The 18,328-nt window shown below is 38.1% G+C and overlaps 1 protein-coding gene across 1 annotated transcript in view; it reads right to left on the reverse strand.

Moving 5' to 3' along the window:
- The window catches only part of ZRANB3 (zinc finger RANBP2-type containing 3), a 287,380-nt gene that overhangs the window by 67,501 nt on the left and 201,551 nt on the right, over nt 1-18,328 (reverse strand). Inside the window, exons 9-12 of the mRNA XM_003794377.2 lie at nt 10,713-10,832; nt 8,141-8,260; nt 4,630-4,809; nt 384-536 (exon numbers count right to left, since the gene is read on the reverse strand). Of these exons, the coding sequence (XP_003794425.1) occupies nt 384-536; nt 4,630-4,809; nt 8,141-8,260; nt 10,713-10,832 (573 nt within the window). The remainder of the gene's footprint in view (nt 1-383; nt 537-4,629; nt 4,810-8,140; nt 8,261-10,712; nt 10,833-18,328) is intronic.

The following is an 18,328-nucleotide window of genomic DNA, read 5'->3' on the forward strand; positions in this document are numbered from 1 at the left end:
TTTTTTTTTTTTTTCTGAGACAGAGTCTCACTTTGTCACTCTCAGTAGAGTGTTGGGACGTAATAGCTCACAGCGACCTCAAACTCTTGGGCTCATGCAATTCTCTTGTCTTAGCCTCCCAAGTAGCTGGGACGACAGGCACCTATTGCAATGCCAGTTATTTTAGAGATAGGGTCTCACTCTTGCTCAGGCTGGTCTCGAACCTGTGAGCTCAGGCAATCCATCTGCCTGGGCCTTCCAAAGGCATGAGCCACTGCACCCAGCTTATTAATGTTAATTTTGGTCCCAAGAGACTTTACAGGTTTATGTGAAGTCTCCTTTAAACAGCATAAATAATTGAGAGTTGCTATTTAAAACAATATGATACAGTTATAGTTTCTTACGTGAGTGAACAAAGCTTCCCTCCGTAGCTCTTCAGAACTGTCAGTTGGAGTCCAAGCTTCAGCAAACTGTAGGAAATCCCATTTTTCTTTATCACTTTCCTCAGCCTGAATTTTTTCCTTCCTACCATTCAATGTGCTCCCTGTAACCTGAGCCTGTAAGATGAAAAGCACATGAATTTTACAATAGTTTAATCACAGCTGACATTCACTAAGTAGTAACTTGATTTTGCATTTAAATCACAAGGTATCCACAAAAAAAATTTCATTGTTCTTATGTATCATGGGCTTCAGTATAACTGTCTTAGTCCATTTCCTATTATTTACAACAGAATACCTGACTGTGTAATTTATAAGGAAAAATACTTTATTTTACAGTTTAGAGACTGAGAAATTAAGGTAATGGGGACTATTCTGCTGAGGGCCTTCTTGCTGGTGAGGACTCTGAGCAGTCTGGAGGTGGTGGAAGGCATCACATGGTGAGGCAGCTGAGCATGCTAGCTCAGATCTCGTCTTCTTCTTCTTCTTCTTCTTTTTTTTTTTTTTTTTGAGACAGTCTCACTCAGTTACCCTGGGGTTGAGTGCCATAGCATCATAGCTCACAGCAACCTCAAACTTTTAGGCTCAAGTGATTATCTTGCCTTAGCCTCCCAATAGCTGGGACTATAGGTGCCCACCATAACACTCAAGCAATCGACCTGCTTCAGCCTCCCAGAGTGCTAGGATTACAGATAAGAGCTTCTTCTTATAAAGCCCTCAGTCCCCTTCCCATGAGACCCATTAATCCATTAATCCACACATGGATTTAATCCATTCATGAAGACAGAGTCCTTATGACCCAATCACCACTTAGAGGCCCACTTCTCAGAACTGCTACAATTGGTGATTAAGTTCCAACTTGAGTTTCAGAGGGGAAAAATAATTTCAATTATAGAATTAATTATTCAAAATTACAACCAAATTACCAACTCAATGATTCCTATGCTTAATGAAAAACAGGTTGAACTAGAGACAGTATACTATTTGCTTTTCTCATAAAAACTTATATTTGATATTAATATGGCTTGAAATTTAACCTACCAATGACTGGCAATTTTGAATATGTATACTCAGTACTTACAAACCATTGCACCTGAATGAATGTTTGTGTCCTCCCAAACTGGGAGGTGATCATGAAGGTAGACCTCTTGTAAATGGGATTACTGTCTTTATAAAAAGGGCCCCCAAGGGTGGTGCCTGTGGCTCAAAGGAGTAAGGCACTGGCCCCATATGCCGGAAGTGGCAAGTTCAGACCTAGCCCCGGCCAAAAACTGCAAAATAAATTAATAAATAAAAATAAAATAAAATAAAAAGGGCCCCCCAAAACTCTCTACCTCTCTTTCTACCATCTGAGGATACAACAAAAGGTCAGCAGTCAACAACCCAGAAAAGGGCCCTCATCAGAACTCAACTGGGCTGGCATTCTAATTTTGAACTTCTCTCCTATAGAAATGTGAGAAATACAGCTCTGTGCCCATAGCACAGTGGTTAGGGCCCCGGCAACATGCACTGAGCCTGGTGGGTTAGAACCTAGCCTGGGCCAGCTAAAGAACAATGACAATGACAACTGCAACAAAAAAATAGATGGCAGGGTGGTACCTGTATCTCAAGGAGTAGGGTGCCGGCTGGCCCCATATACCAGGTATGGCAGGTTCATACCCAGCCCTGGGCAAAAACTGCAAAAAAAAAAAAAAAAAGTAGCCGGGCATTGTAGGGGTACCTGTAGTCCCAGCTACTTGGGAAACTGAGACAAGAGAATCACATAAGCCCAACAGTTGGAGGTTGCCGTGAGCTGTGATGCTACAGCATTCTACTGAGGGCAACATAGCAACAGTCTGTCTCAAAAAAATAAAGAAAGAAAGAAGTATGAGAAATAAATTTCTATTATAAAGTAGCCCAAAATGATTAACATAGAAATTGGTGCAAAGAAGTGGGTAGTAACAAATACCTAAAAATGTAGCAAGTGTTTTGAAACTAGGTAATAAGTAGAGTCTGGGAAAAAGTTATGAAATGTATAGTAGAAAAAGCCCAGTAGGTTACTGTGAATGGAATTTTAAAGGCAATTCTTGTGAGAATTCAGAAATTAAATAAGAGAGCTATAAGGAAAGCTTATGTTTCTTAGAGAATAGCTACATAATCATTAACAGAATATTGGTAGAAATACGGATGGTGAAAGTCATTCTGAAAAGGTCTCTGATGGGTGGTGCCTGTGGCTTAGCGAGTAGGACACAGGCTCCATATACCAAGGGTGGTGGGTTCAAACCTGACCCTGACCAAACTGAAACAAAAAAAATAGCCGGGAGCCTGTAGTCCCAGCTACTCAGGAGGCTGAGGCAAGAGAATTGCCTAAGCCCAAGAGTTGGAGGTTGCTGTGAAGCCACAGCATTCTACCAAGGGCGATAAAGTGAGACTCTGTCTCCAAAAAAAAAAAAAAAAGAAAGAAAGAAAGAAAAGGTCTCTGATGGAAATGAGGAACATGATATTGGAAACCAGAAGAAAGGCCATCCTTGTTATAAAATAACAAAGAATTTGCCCAATTGTGTTTATGTTCTAGTGTTTTATGGAAGATAACACTTGTGAACAATAAAATTGGATATTTAGCTAGGAGTTTTCTAAGAAAATTATTAAAGGAACAGCTTGGTTTCTCCTGACTACTTGTAGCAAAGTAAAAGAGATAAATGACTTGAAAGCACAATTATCAAGCAAAAGGGAAGCAGTGGGCAGTGCTTGTGGCTCAAAGGAGTAGGGCACAAGCCCTGGCCAAAAACTGCAAAAAAAAAAAAAAAAAAAAAAAAAAAAGGATCCAGAACTCAAAGTTTTGGAAAACTCTCAGCCTGTTTATTGCAAAAAATAAAAGTGATTGTCAGAGAACACTAAGGGTGTGGCCAAGTGATTGTCTAGATGTGATCTGCAGACTTAATCAGCCATCTCAACAAAAGCTGGGAATTGAGATGGACTAAGCTCTGCCATAGGTCCAGATTGCACAGGTGAGGGGCGGGGGGCAGGAGGAAGGTCTGCCTCCATCTCAATTTCAATGAATAGCCTGAATGCCCAGTGGAGCTCTTGGTGTGGGGCCACTCAGGGGAGCCTCGGATTGTGATCCCCACTCCCACAGGAAGCCACGCCATGGGTGGAGCCACCAAAGAGTCAGTCCAGGCAGTACCCTGCCAAGCTACAGGGCTGATCCTGCAGCCGAAACTAAGACAGAAATCCATAGTCAAGTCCTTTCTATAAACATAGAGTGACCAGATTTTAAAATTTGTAAAGCCAGACAACATGGCTGGGGGGCGGGGCAGGGGACGGGGCAGGGCAGGGCCTGACAACAATGCAAACTTTGGTAAGAAGTTCTTGATAATCACTTCTCAACAATTATTTGTTACTATTACAGTTTAACATTATAAAATTAACAAAAATAATATAAAACTCATATTCTGATGAAATAGCCACATGGAAGCCGAAAACTGTATATTCCCTTCCTGTTCCTCCACCTATTCGTTCATTCTTTCCAAAAATTGGGACTTTTTAAAAACGCCGTGGGATGCAGGACAAATTGTTCAAAGGCAGGACGTCTGGTCACCCTATATAAACATCTCTCAAGGTTGAGGAGAAGAAGAGACAGTAGAGAGAACACAGGAAGTCACATTTTCTGCAGGCCTCATGCAGCCCGCCTAGGACATTTATCCTGCCCACCGGATATTTTTGCCACTGCCACCTGTCCTCCTTAGCAGCTGACTAGTCCAGGGGCCCACAGTCCAGCCCTCCAACGGTCTGAGGGACAGTGAACTGGCTCCCTGTTTAAAAGGTTTGAGGACCCCCTGTCTGGATATAGGCTGTCTTTTGGTCCACATTACTTGGGAATACAAGAATCCTTCTGGAAGGGGTTTGTTCTTAGGTTACAAAAATGATTTGGGGCTTGAAACAAGAAACATATTTCTTTACTAGCTGACCCAATCCTTCTATCCTCTTAAGTAGTAGAAGGGTTGAGAAGATAATAGGAACGCATGGAAATTCATGCCTCTCTTTATCATAGCGGACAGTAGGCAGAGTACTATTAATTGAAGACTTTTCTGAACTTGGTCTCTATTATCATCATTATTTTGGTGTACTTATGTTTGCTTTGCCTAAAAACACTAAAAGTCAGCCTCCTAACTCACATAGTCTTAGTGTCATAACAAGTAAATTGCTAGCTTGGTTTAAATTCAAGCTTTACCTTGCGATTCAACATTCCCCACATCAGGTTGTCTAGAGTCCCATTTGCAATGAGGTAGTGAATATTCACAGAACTGCACTGTCCGATTCGGTGGGCACGATCCTCTGCCTGCTTTATATGTCCAGGGTCCCAATACAATTCAGCAAATACAACATGACTCGCAGCAGTAAATGTTAATCCCTAAGTAAATTAAAGCAAAGAAACTGAGATGCAAATAAATTGAGAATATATCATAGAGCCATATATATGTTAAATGGTAAAGAGAACATGAAGGGCTTAAAAACAAATTAGTCATTCATTTTAGGCAAAATTAAGATTTAATTCATGAAAGGCAAATGAAGACTGCTTAATGCAAGACAGCTGGATAAACTACAAAAAATAAGAGGTATTTTAGTATTTCAAAAGTCAGCTTGATATATATATAGTTTATATATACTGACACTCATAGTTTATATATATAAACTAAATCACTTTTTTTCCTCTGATGAAGACTGGATTCAGATTACCAATGGAGAATCTAATAAAATAGATTATAAATGAGAATATAATTTCTAACACATGGTATCCATAGCAACTGGGCAGAGAACATTGACATCCTCTTCATAGAATTAATTTGCCATGCTATAAAACAAGAAAATCATGTCTCTGGTTATACTCTTTTTTTCCTGTAAAGTTTCTCCTATTATATCACAAAGAACCTGAAGTTTATTGCTTTATGTCTCAATATATATAAACCAAATGCACTTTTTGTTCAATTGCATTTTCTTGAGTTTGAAACAGTGACATAAAAATATTAACTGTCTTATTTTGTAATCAACATATGAAATAATATAAATACTCTCAGATGAAAAATGGGTCAAAAAATCCATGACTTTAATGTTGGTAAGCTGAATGAAATGTGAACATTCTTATATTGTTGCCACATAGGAGTAATTAATGTTAGGTAATCAACAGAACTATCTATCATCTTTTGGGAACATCTTTTTTTTTTTTTTTTTTTTGAGACAGAGTCTCACTTTATTGCCCCTGGTAGAGTGCCATGGTGTCATAGCTCACAGCAACCTCCAACTCCTGGGTTTAGGTGATTCTCTTGCCTCAGCCTCCCAAGTAGCTGAGACTACAGGTACCCGCCACTATGCCTGGCTATTTTTTGTTGCAGTTTGGCCAGGGCCAGGTTTGAATCCTCCACCCTCAGTATACAGGGCCGGCGTCCTACCCACTGGGCCACAGGCGCTGCTCAAAGATTATATAAGGTCCTTAGTGATAAAATGTGAGTACCCTGTACATTTATTTCAAACACTTTTATTTTTTAATTATATTTTTTAATTTCCAAAGGTCCTAGACTCGGGTGGCACCTGTGGCTCAAAGGAGTAGGGCACCAGCTCCATATACTGGAGGTGGCGGGTTCAAACCTGGCCCTGGCCAAAAACTATTAAAAAAAAAAGTCCTAGATTCTCTTGTGTCTGGCTTTCTTCTACTTATCACCTCGCCCTTCTATGAGTAGGTGGAGAGTAGTAATGGAGTAGTACTCCATTACTAATTTTAAGCTCTTTTTGATGATATTCTCTATAACTGGAATATCTTAACATACAAAACTCAAATTATGGGGTGGTGCTTGTGGCTCAAAGGAGTAGGGCGCTGGCCCCATATGTTGGAGGTGGCGTGTTCAAACCCAGCCCTGGCCCAAAACTGCAAAAACAAACAACAACAACAACAAAAAACTCAGATTATTGGAGCTTGATCCAACATGAGGGGAAGTGTGGAGACAAACCTCTTTTTTGTTAGAACTCTTAGTGAGTTCTAGAACTGCTTCATCCTTATGGAGTTTCTCTCTATATACAATTATCTATATATGTGATATGTGTATCAGTCAGTTAGGTAAAAGCAGATCTTTGGCATATACTAGGTTGGTTGTACAGCAATATGCACGATTACTTTTCCCTATGTTAAATATGCTGGCTTAGACGTTTATATCATAATGTTTTAGAATGTTAGCAGAGAAAGTCCAGAATGATCTCTTCTTACATAGTGTGACAGAGACTGCCACTGCTTTCCCTAATATCTATTCACTTACTCCCTTTGTAATATAACACCTGACTTTTAAGAGGGCTACCTGGAATAAGGGCTACTCTTCACACTTTGTCTTGAAGGTAGGTGTGGCCAATGACATGTAGTGTACCTTTTTCCAGGCAGCTACCTAGTCTACAGGTATGATTAAGGAACTATAACAGTCCTTTTAGATAAGAGATACTTGCAAGTAGAGATAAAGCAGAAAGCCAGTAGAGGATGGGTCCTAAGGACTTTATGGAACCACCATGCTAGGTTTGGACTATCCACATGAAAACATTGTATATTCCTAGTCACTCTTAATCTGAATTTTATTTGTATTCTTTTTCTTTCTTTCTTTTCCTTTTTTTTTTTTTTTTGAGACAGAGTCTTACTTTGTCATCCTTGGTAGAGTGCCATGACATCATAGCTCATAGCAACCTCAGACTCTTGGGCTCAAGCTATTCTCTTGCCTCAGCCTCACTAGTAGCTGGCACTATAGGCACCTGCCCCCCATTGCCAGGCTATTTTTAGAGACAGGGTCTCACTCTTGCTCAGGCTGGTCTCAAACTTGTGAACTCAAGCAATTCACCTGCCTTCGCCTCCCAGGATGCTAGGATTACAGGCCTCAAGTAATCTGAGCTTCTTTTTTTTTTTTTTTTTTTTTTTGGTGGAGATGCTGGGGATTGACCCAGGGCCTCATACATTAATCTGAGTCCTTAATCTGAATTTTCATTTACTTATAGCCAAAGTTAATCCTAAAGGACAAACCACTGGCACTTAAAGTCCTGAAACAGAGGAGTTATTTACCTTTTTTTTTTTTTTTTTTTTCCTGAGACAGAGCCTCAAGCTGTTCCCCTGGGTAGAGTGCCATGGCCTCACTGTTCACAGCAACCTCCAACTCCTGGGCTCAAGCGAGTCTCTTGCCTCCGCCTCCCAAGTAGCTGAGACCACAGGCGCCCACAACACCCGGCCATTTTTTGGTTGCAGCCATCATTGTTGTTTGGCGGGTCCAGGCTGGATTCGAACCCACCACCTTAGGTGTATGTGGCTGGCGCCCTAGCTGCCTGAGCCACAGGCGTCGAGCTGGAGTTATTTTCCCTTAGGCAACCCTGCCTCGCAGATCCTGATGTAACACAACCAAGTAAGGTAAGAGCTATAAAAATGGCATGAGAAAAATCTATGCAAATGTAAAGGAAGAAAAACAGGTCATGGAAAAAAGTATTACAAGCAAATTAACTATGCTCTTCTCAAAAATTCTTTCTTTAAAAATTTAGGAAGACTTAAGTCAAAGATGTTGAGGCCTTTTCCTATTATACTTTCTAGCACTTGCTGAAGTAGAATAAATATTTATCACACAAGACATCCACATATAACATTATAAGTTTACAAACCAAAGTTATGGGTAATGGTCTTTTTATTATTTCAATGATAAATTATCAAATTTAGACCTAAAATTTCTTACCTGGCCAGCAGCCTGAATGCTTAGGATAGCAACACGAGTATCAGGATCCTTTTGAAACTGATTAACCAGTTGTATTCGCTCTGAAGATGGAACACTTCCATCTATCCTAATATAACGAGTCTAGTACCAACAAAGGAAATGGCAAAATTAGGATGAACTTCAATATACTCTTCTTTTTAATATATTTTATAGCTTATTTTTATAGTCACATAAAAAATGAGAATTGGTTAAGATGACAGATTGGTATATGTTATATGAGATTCTTAACCAAGTTTCTTAATAGCTTCTTATATTATAACAATTTCTTATATTTTTAATCTTTTAAGCTACTTGAGGATAGAGTCTGTCTAATTCATCTTTATCCCATCAATGCCAAGGGCAATGCCTTGTATATTGCAAAAGCTCCACCGATCTTTTGAATTAAGGTAATGTTATCTTCAGTAAAATTCCATGTAAACTGATACTCATATTTGAAATTATGGATCAGACTAAGTTTACAGTTACAGGATCACTAATTACAAAGGAAAAATATACCAGATGTGGAGAAAGATGATTCGGCCTATATATTAAGGATTCATGAAGAGAAGTGCATTTACTTCTGAAATACCCCAAATATTAACTGGAAAAACAGCACTTTTAATCTACCATTTGAGTTATCTTTTTTCCCCATTATTAAACTTAAAAAGTATATGTTGTATCATGATCTCCATTGAGGTGAGGAACTGAGGCACTCAAACACATCTTTAAAAAATAGGGAAATAGTGAGTGTTAAATTGAACAACAGTGTTGTCTTTAAGAATGATTTGAGTTAAGAAAAGGAAGCAATCAGTATATGTCAGAATAGCTAAAAAGAACACATTATTCAGCTTCTAAAAACAATTCTAAGCCCTAAATTTCAAAGTCTTATTCATACATGCACTTCTATCTTTTTTTTTTTTTTTTAAGAGACATAGTCTCACTTTCTTGCCCCTGGCAGAGTGCCATGGCGTCATAGTTCACAGCAACCTTAAACTCTTGAGCTCAAGAGATCCTCTTGCCTCAGCCTCCCAAGTAGCTGGGATAACAGGCACCAGCCACAAACCCTGGCTATTTTTAGAGATGGTGGGATGGGTGGGGATGGTGGTGGAGGTGTGCGGGGGCGGGGGGGAGTTGTGTCTCACTCTTGCTCAGGCTGGTCTTGAATCTGTGAGCTCAGGTAATCCACCTGCCTTGGCCTCCCAGAGTGCTGGGATTATAGGCATGAGCCACCATGCCCGGCCCAAGAAGAGAGGCTGAAGGTATTTCTAAAGATAATACATTGTTAAGGTAGGGAAAGTTTGGGAGAGATTCACTTCCAACTCCATAAATGCCGACATTTTTAACTCTTAGTAAAGCTAAATGGGACTTGAAACATATCAGTGAAGTGGATGTGGGAAAAACATTGCTATTCTTGGAATAGATTCTAGTAGTTATAAGGTATAATAGAATCAGAATAAGAAATTGTTATGAATCTAATGTTGTTACTCATTTAAAAGATATTTCTAAAGCTAATTCTCTCTTTCTCAGAGAGTATTTTTCAGACATTACATGATAACCAATGAGAAAGCATCTTTTAACATATAGCAATTTATGATGTTATCATAAATCTGTCTATAAAGGAAATTCTAGAATTATTTCTTTGGTAATATTAATAAGCATATTAGCTAAGGCTTAAACAATGTATAGGAAGTTTTTTGTATTTTCAGAAGTTTGTTTTTGAAATTTTAATGAATTCTTCATGTATAATAAGTTTTTAAGTTTGACAGAAAAAAGGGAAGATGCTATCACCTGGAAACCCAGGTGAACCTAAGAAAATGAGGTAAGGCCAGTTGATTGGGGAGCTAACATGATAAATGAGCTGGATCACATGTTTCAAATTCATTTAAACTAAATTTTAATAATCATTTTCTAAAGACTATATATATATTACCTATAAGTTTCAAAGGTATAACTGCAGCTGGACACTAATATTGGCTGTATTCATTCCTTGTTTCAATATCTCACCCACATTCAAAGGCTGCCATGCAGATAAATATAAATTTTAACTTATAACACCTTACAACATTCTCAATCACTATATCCAGGAATAAAAAACAGAATTTACATCATTGCCTATCATGGCATCATATTTTTTTAAAATTCTTTTGTTTTATTTTTTATTTTTGAGACAGAGTCTCACTCTATTGCCCTAGGTAGAGTACTATGGTGTCACAGCTCACAGTAACCTCAAACTCTTGGGCCCAAGTGATCCTCTTGCTTCTGCCTCCTAAGTAGCTGGGACAGTCCTTGGCCACAATGCCCAGCTAATTTTTCTAATTTTAGCAGAGAGAGTGTCTCACTCTTGTTCAGGTTAGTCTCTAACTCCTGAGTCTAAGCAATTTATCTGCTTTGATCTCCCAGAGTGCTGAGATTACAGGTAAGAGGCACCTCGCCTGGCCCATAGCACCATTACCTATAGAAGGAAAAATCTCTTCAACTATAAGACTATAATTGATGTTTAATATAATAAATAGTTGCATTTAAAAAAGTATTTTATAGAAAAATGATGACATACCTTGTTCTCAATGACTGCTTCTGTGCAAGCTTGGAGCATGCTTAAATGGTGAGCAAATACCAGAAATTTAAGTGAATCATTCTGAAGCATCATCTTAATATAATCCTTTACAGCACCTGCCTAAATATTAAAAGTTAAACCTTATTAATATTATAAAAATATTAAAAAGATGTCACTTTTAATAAAGCAAGAAAAATAGCTCAAATATCAGTAAGTTTCTATGAATTTTTATCTGATTTGCTCTCTAGGGAGGCTGATGAAATAGAAGCCCACATGTAGCGAGAATATGAAAGAAGAGGATAAAAGGGAGAAAAATCCTGAGAGATAAAATGAGAAAAAGACAAAAGTTAGGAGAAGGTGAAAAAATGACAAGAAAATAGTCTTAGTAGAAAGGAAGTAGTTAAATTGGCTATGGCCAAGAAGAGATTGGGAGTTTTGTTTAGAGGTGATTTTCAAAAAAGTTTATATAGAAGAATAAGTAGAACGGAGTTAAAGAGAAAATAGAAGGCAAAAAAAAAAAAAAAAATCAGAGAAACAGGATTTTTGAAGAGAAGGGAAGACTGGAAAAAAAAGTAATCTGGGACTGAAGTTTACGATTTAAGAAAAGTTGGTTTATTAATTTTTATTTCATTTTATTTACTTTTTTAATTTTTGAGACAGTTTAACTATGTCACCCTTCGTAGAACGCTGTCATGTCACAGCTCACAGCAACCTCAATATCTTGGGCTTAAGCGACTCTCCTGCCTCAGCCTCCCAAGTAGCTGGGACTACAGGCACCCACCACAACACGGGGCTATTTTTTTGTTGCAGTTGTTATTGTTGTTTAGCAGGCCCGGGCCAGGTTTGAACCTGCCACCCTCGGTGCACGTGGCCTGTGCTGTAACCACTGTGCTATGGGCACCAACCAAGTTTATTAAATTTTTTTCCGTAAGAAACAAAGATAGACTTACAAATAGGCAAAGAGGTAGACAGGTTCAGAGAAATGAAAAATTAAGGCTTTTAGTTTGTCTCTGGGAAGAAGAAGTTTCCAGAAGAAGTTAGAGCAATGGGATCAAGACTTCAAGGAAGAGGCCAGGGACCATGGCTCATGCCTGTAATCCTAGCAGTTTGGGAAATTGCGGTAGGTGGACTACTTGAGGTCAGAAGTTCGAGACCAACCTAAGCAAAAGTGAGGCTCCTGTTTCTACTAAAAATAAAAAAAATTAGCTGGGTGATGTGGTGGGTGCTTATAGTCCTGACTACTTGGGAGACTGACGCAAGAGGATCTTTTGGGGCCAAGAGTTTGAGATTACTGTAAGCTACGATGCCAGGGCACTCTACCCAGGGCAACAGAGTGAGACTTTGTCTCACTAAAAAAAAAAAAAAAAAAAAATCAGGAAGACGAAATTAATATAATGCCTAATGTTTAAAGTTATCAGGAGAAAAATTAAATAAGTAGGGGAAAGTTTGAGGATGCATTAGTGGTAAGTACATAGAAAACTAAGAAAAAGAGGAAAAAATCCTCAATGTTATTATTGTCAAAGAAAATACAATAAAATGACTTGTGACAAGAAGAAAACATATCCATAGTATATTACTTTTCACTTATAAATAATGTAAATATAGTTCTACTAACAAACATAGCAACTACTGATCAAGCTGAAATTATTATTAGTTGTTATGTAATCAATAAAATCAAAACTACTATATATCACTTTGATGAAGGATGTGTGTGAAGAGTCAGGCAAAGAGGGACAGAGCTAAAATTTTATCTTCGATACTGAGAAGACAATTGATAACAGCTAAAATCACAAAGCAAACAGTAATACATACTAAGCAATAAAAGCATGGTGCTGAGAGATTGGAAGAAAATATTAAAAAAAAAAAAAAAGGGCTCAGTGTCTGTAGCACAGTGGTTATGGCACCAGACATATACACCGAGGGTGGCAGGTTCAAACCTGGCCTGGCCCAGCTAAACAACCATGACAACTGCAACAAAAAATAGCTGGGCATTGTGGCGGGTGCCTGTGGTCCCAGCTACTTGGGAAGCTGTGGCAAGAGAATTGCTTAAGCCCAAGAGTTTGAGGTTGCTGTGAGCTGTGATGTTGCAGCACTCTACCAAGGGCGACACAGTGAGACGCTGTCTCAAAAAAAAGAAAAGCCAAAAGAATAGAAAGTGGTTGGTTGCCTCTAGGGAAAGTTTAAAGGACTGTTATTTTTTGACACAGCTGTTTCCAGTTGTTAAAACTATAGCACAGGGGCTGGGTGCTGTGGCTCACACCTATAATCCTAGTATTCTGGGAGGCCAAGAAGGATGGATCATTTGAGTGGAGGAGTTTGAGACCAGCCTGAGCAAGAGTGGGACCCCATCTCCACAAATATCTGGGCATTGTGGCAGCAGCTACCTGTAGTCCCAGCTACTCAGGAAGCTGAGGCAAGAGGACTGCTTGAGCCCAGAAGTTTGAGGTTGCTATGAACTATGATGCCACGGTATTGTACGGAAGGCAACAAAGTGAGACTCTGTCTCCAAAAAATCCCAATTTGGCCATCATGTCTGGCCAAAAACTATGGCACTATGTAGCTTTGGTAAAAAAAAAAAAAAAATTTAAATGAGTGTATTTCAAAATAAAATAAAGCCTATTTAAAATTCATGAATATAACTGTAAAGTCGTAAGATTGATTGTACACATCACATTTTGCAAGTCCAAATTTTCTAAACAACAGAAATTATTCATACAATGAAACTGGAAGCTGTTAAGAACTTTAGCCTTGGATTTCAGTGCTTCAGAGTGTAGAAATGAAGCTCTCTCAAAACAAGGAGCTATAAATTCTGGATATATTGTCATGGCAACTGAATCACTTTAATAAAGTGCATGTTTACCTAAAGAGCTGTATTTACTGTGATAAGCCTTTCAAAATGTACATGTCAAGTTGAAGTATTTAAAGGTATATTCATTACTATCCAGTCTATACTTACCAACTATACAACTGTTATACCTCTAGTTTCAGATGCATTTCTTTTCCTCTTCCTAAGTGAGCTATCTGCCAGGAATCCCTCCACTGATATCACTTTGGCTGTCCTCATCATTTTGGCTGCTGATATAAAAGTTCAAGACCCTGTGCCCTACTTCTTACTACTGCTTCATAAAAGCTTATGGTTACTAATAATAATATAAAGTTCAATTACATAACTAGTCCAACAGGCTCTTAGGATTAATCTAGCAACTTAATCATCATTTGTAATGTTGCCTCCTGGGAGAAAATATGTTTAGAGTACCAAAATATCTATGTAACAAATGAACTTTTAGTATTCTCTTAGTTTCTTAAACTAGGGATTTTATAGGTTTGCATTTTAAAACATACTACACATGTATTATAACTATCTTAATTTTATTCTAGTAAAAACTGTCACTGCACTATCAGATTTTAAGTGATCTGAACAGGAATTTGCTTCCAAATTATCCTAAGTGAATAGTATTTGGAATGGTGGGTTCTAATACTATGTAATAATCAGCATCTTGATTATGCTGGTCCACATTTTACAGAAGTTGCAGAAAATCCATATGCTCAAAATTTATTTTAACTTCACTGAAATTGGTCTGTGGTAATATGTCTGTTAGCTGAAAGTCTAATTTAAGCAATTAATGAAGATTATCCACTATACATTATTTAAAGAAACACAGAAATGAAGAGAATATGTTATATTCTTTTTTCAGTGAAGAGGTACACATCATACTTTTTGAAATAAAGCCAGTTAAAGAAAAATCTACACTATATTAAACAACTGATGAAAATTACTTAAATTGTCAGCTTTTATTTATTTTAATTTATTTATTTTTATTTTTATTTTTGAGGCAGAATCTTTGTTGCCCTGGATAGAGTGCGATGGTGTCCCAGCTCACAGCAAACTCTTGGGCTCAAGCGATTCTCTTGCCTCAGCCTCCTGAGTAGCTGGGACTACAGGTGCCCACCACACCTGGCTATTTTTAGCGACAGGGTCTCATTCTTGCTCAGGCTGGTCCTGAACCTGTGAGCTCAGGGAATCCATCCACCTTGGCCTCCCAGAGTGCTAGGATTATAGGCATGAGCCACCATGTCTGGCCAAATTATCAGCTTTTAATCAAATAAGAGTGAAAAAAGAAGAATGAAAAAACCCCAAACATTAAACCTATTCAGGGGCTGTGGCTGTGGATCATGCCTGTAATCCTAGCACTCTGGGAGGCAGAGGTAAGGATCACTTAAGCTCAGGAGTTTGAGACCAGCCTGGGCAAGAGTAACACCACTCTACTAAAAATAGAAAAATTAGCCAGGCATTGTGGTGGGTGCCTGAACCCAGGAGTTTGAGGCTATTGTAAGCTGGGATGATACCACAGCACTCTAGCCTGGGCAACCGAGTGAGACTTTGTCTCACAAAACCAAAAACAACACTACCCCCGCCCCCCAACCCAACCCAAACCAAACCAAAACAAAAAAACAACCTATACAGGACAAAGATTCTCCTTTGACCAAACATTAGTTAAGCTCCTCTGAGTCCCATTCTCAGTAAGCCTTCACCTTGGTCTTCCATGTTCACCCTGTCCTTACCAGGCCTGCAAAGCCCAGTTTTGGCAAGAATATAGCTAAGTCAGTTTTAATCTCTCACCCTTGATAAATGATCAAATTCCTCATCTATCAGCCTCCTCAATCTACTCATTGGCTATAAATCCCCACTTGCCCTTGTTGTATTTGGAATTGAGTCCAACTCTATTTGCAATAGAGTTGACCCCTAGCATTTCTATTTCCCCTGCAAGTGATATTGACAAATTAGATACCTGACAAGTCAGCTGGTGCTTCAAAAGACATTGTCATTGACAAAAGAACTCTTAGGAACACTTTTCCTTGCTTTGGACATTAAGGACTGCACTTGCTATCTGATATCTAGGAACTGCAGCAGTCATCTTGGGGCTATGAAGGGAGATATTGCGGGTAAGTAGGGGGAACTATGACAACCATAGCAAAAAAGAGACTCTTTCTCATTTAAAAATAGCTTTACTAAGATACAATCCACATACAACATTCACTCTTTTAAAGTCTACAATTCAATGGCTTTCAGTATATTCACAGAGTCGTATATCCATCACAACAATCAATTTTAGGACATTTTCATTACCCTAAAAACACCTCCTTCACCTCTCAGATTACCCTCAGGCCCTTCATCACCCCAGCTCTAGGTAATTTACTTTCTATCTCAGTGGATTGGACTGTTTTGGACATTTCATATAAGCGGGATTATACTATATATGTTTTTTTGTGACTGGTTTCTTTAACTTAGCACAATGGTTTACAGTCCACCAATACAATTTTTTTGAATGCCAAATAACATTGCATTGTATGAATATGTACATTTTTAATACATCCATAATTTCATGGCCTCTCTTCCTCTCTTGTTCTTTTATTCATTTACCTATCTCACCTTATGCTGTTTTCTTATTAGCTTACTTATTTTGTGATAGTTGATTTACCTTTTATCCTTTAAAATTATGGGTGTAAAAAGCAAAATTACCAAAGTAAAGGAGAATATGCTTTGTTTACTTACCCACCTACCTACCCTCCACAGCCCACCACAAATGAGAGGCAAGAAATTAGTCTTCCACTATTCTTCCCCCTTACCCATGGTTCTTTTTTTTTTTTTTTTTTTGAGACAGAGCCTGTCACCCTGGGTAGAGCGCCGTGGCACCACAGCTCATGGTAACCTCTGACTTTCCTGCCTCTGCCTCCCAAGTAGCTGGGATTATAGGTGCCTGCCACAACACCTGGCTATTTTTTGGTTGTAGCTGTCATTATTGTTTGGTGGGCAGAGCTGGGTTCGAATCTGCCAGCTCAGGTGTATGTGGCTGGTGCCTTAGCCACTTGAGCCACAGGCGCCGAGCCATACCCATAGTTCTTAATTTAGAAACTATTCCCTCAACCTGAAAAAATATTTTCAAATTTGATAGAAGACACCTCCAGGGCGTGCCACCTTTCTGGCACTCCTATACTGTTATCTCAAAACATGTTTTACTTTCTCACAAATATATCTGTAAATAGGAATCTAAAACCTCAAACATATTTAATCTTTTCACACTGACCAAGTTCCACAAGTAGTGCATTAAAAAGTAAATGGGGGTACAAGTGAATCTTTCTAAAAGCAGAGTATGAACGTTTTAACTCAGTAGCTAAGAAAGTGACATGAAGGTTATGTTAACCAGTTTGATGAGAGTATTTCAAAATGTATATGAAAACAGCACACTGTACCCCATGATTGCATTAATGTATACAGTTATGCTATAAGAAATAAAAAAAAAGTCAATGAGATAAATTATCCTGAGAAAAGAGCAACTCTAATGTAATGTCTTAACTCACACAATTTTACAAAAGAACATAGGATGCTAAATCTTTCCATAAGGTTTTTGGAACAAGATACAATAAAGCTTATAATAAAGTTATAATAATCATTCAGAATGATTCAATCTAATCTACTCAATTTGGTAAGAATAGATGAGAAAGAACATTCCCATAAATGACATAACTCCATTGGGGTTACCCAAATTTTGACAAATTTAGAAAGTAAAGCCAATAGTATTCTGAACTCAAAAAAATATTTTTACAGAAGTTTAATCATAAAAGTCACTGGTGAAAACAGTTAATCTTATTCTTTTAAAACTGAACTCAGGGTGGCGCCTGTGGCTCAAAGGAGTAGGGCGCTGGTCCCGTATGCTGTAGGTGGTGGGTTCAAACCCAGCCCCAGCCAAAAAACTGCAAGAAAAAAAAAAAAGAAATGTTCACTTTTCGGGGCGGTACCAGTTGCTCAAAGAGTAGGGTGCCGGCCTCATATACCAGAGGTGGTGGGTTCAAACTCAGCCCTAGCCAACTGCAAAAAAAAAGAATGTGTTGGTAGTTCAAGAAATGCAAAAGGCAACAAATAAAAATATTAAAAAAAAAAAAAAGAAATGTTCACTTAAAAAAAAAAAAACAGAACTCAATTTTAAAAACGACTCTTTTTCTTTTTCTTTTTCTTTTTTTTTTCAGTTTTTGACTGTGGCTGGGTTTGAACCCGCCACCTCCAGTATACGGGGCTGGCATAAGGTGACCAGATTTTAACATTGGTAAAGTGGGACACCATTCACCGGTGGGTGGGGGAGGTGGGATTCCTAATTAAAAGTTTGGTCTATATGGAGCAACAAAAATTTTCATAGGATGCAAAAATAGTATTGTAATATATTTTTTAAAATTTTAACATAAATACAATTTACAAATATAATACATTAAAAAATTATGTGTAGTATTATTTTATTCTTTGGCATATTTCTCATTTGAGTGAATTTTTTTTAGTAGATTGCTGCCCTTGTTTAAAAGGTCATGAAATTTTTCACAAGAATTTGTTAAATTATATTTCACACATAAAATGGCTTTCAAAGTCTCCACACTTAATTGTGATTTTTCTGATGTCTATGCTTTATTTACTGTAGAAAAAAATGCGTTCTGTCGCAGCATTAGTTCCTGGTAAGGACAGCGCGTATCCCACAATTTTTAGTGCATTATTGTATGGAATGTGGTTTGTTTCAAAATGATGAAATATTTCTAACCATTTGTTCTCTATTGTGATTTTTGCTGATGCC

Source organism: Otolemur garnettii, unplaced genomic scaffold (genome assembly GCF_000181295.1).
Source record: "Otolemur garnettii isolate 467f Iridium unplaced genomic scaffold, OtoGar3 scaffold00080, whole genome shotgun sequence".
Taxonomy (NCBI): domain Eukaryota; kingdom Metazoa; phylum Chordata; class Mammalia; order Primates; family Galagidae; genus Otolemur; species Otolemur garnettii.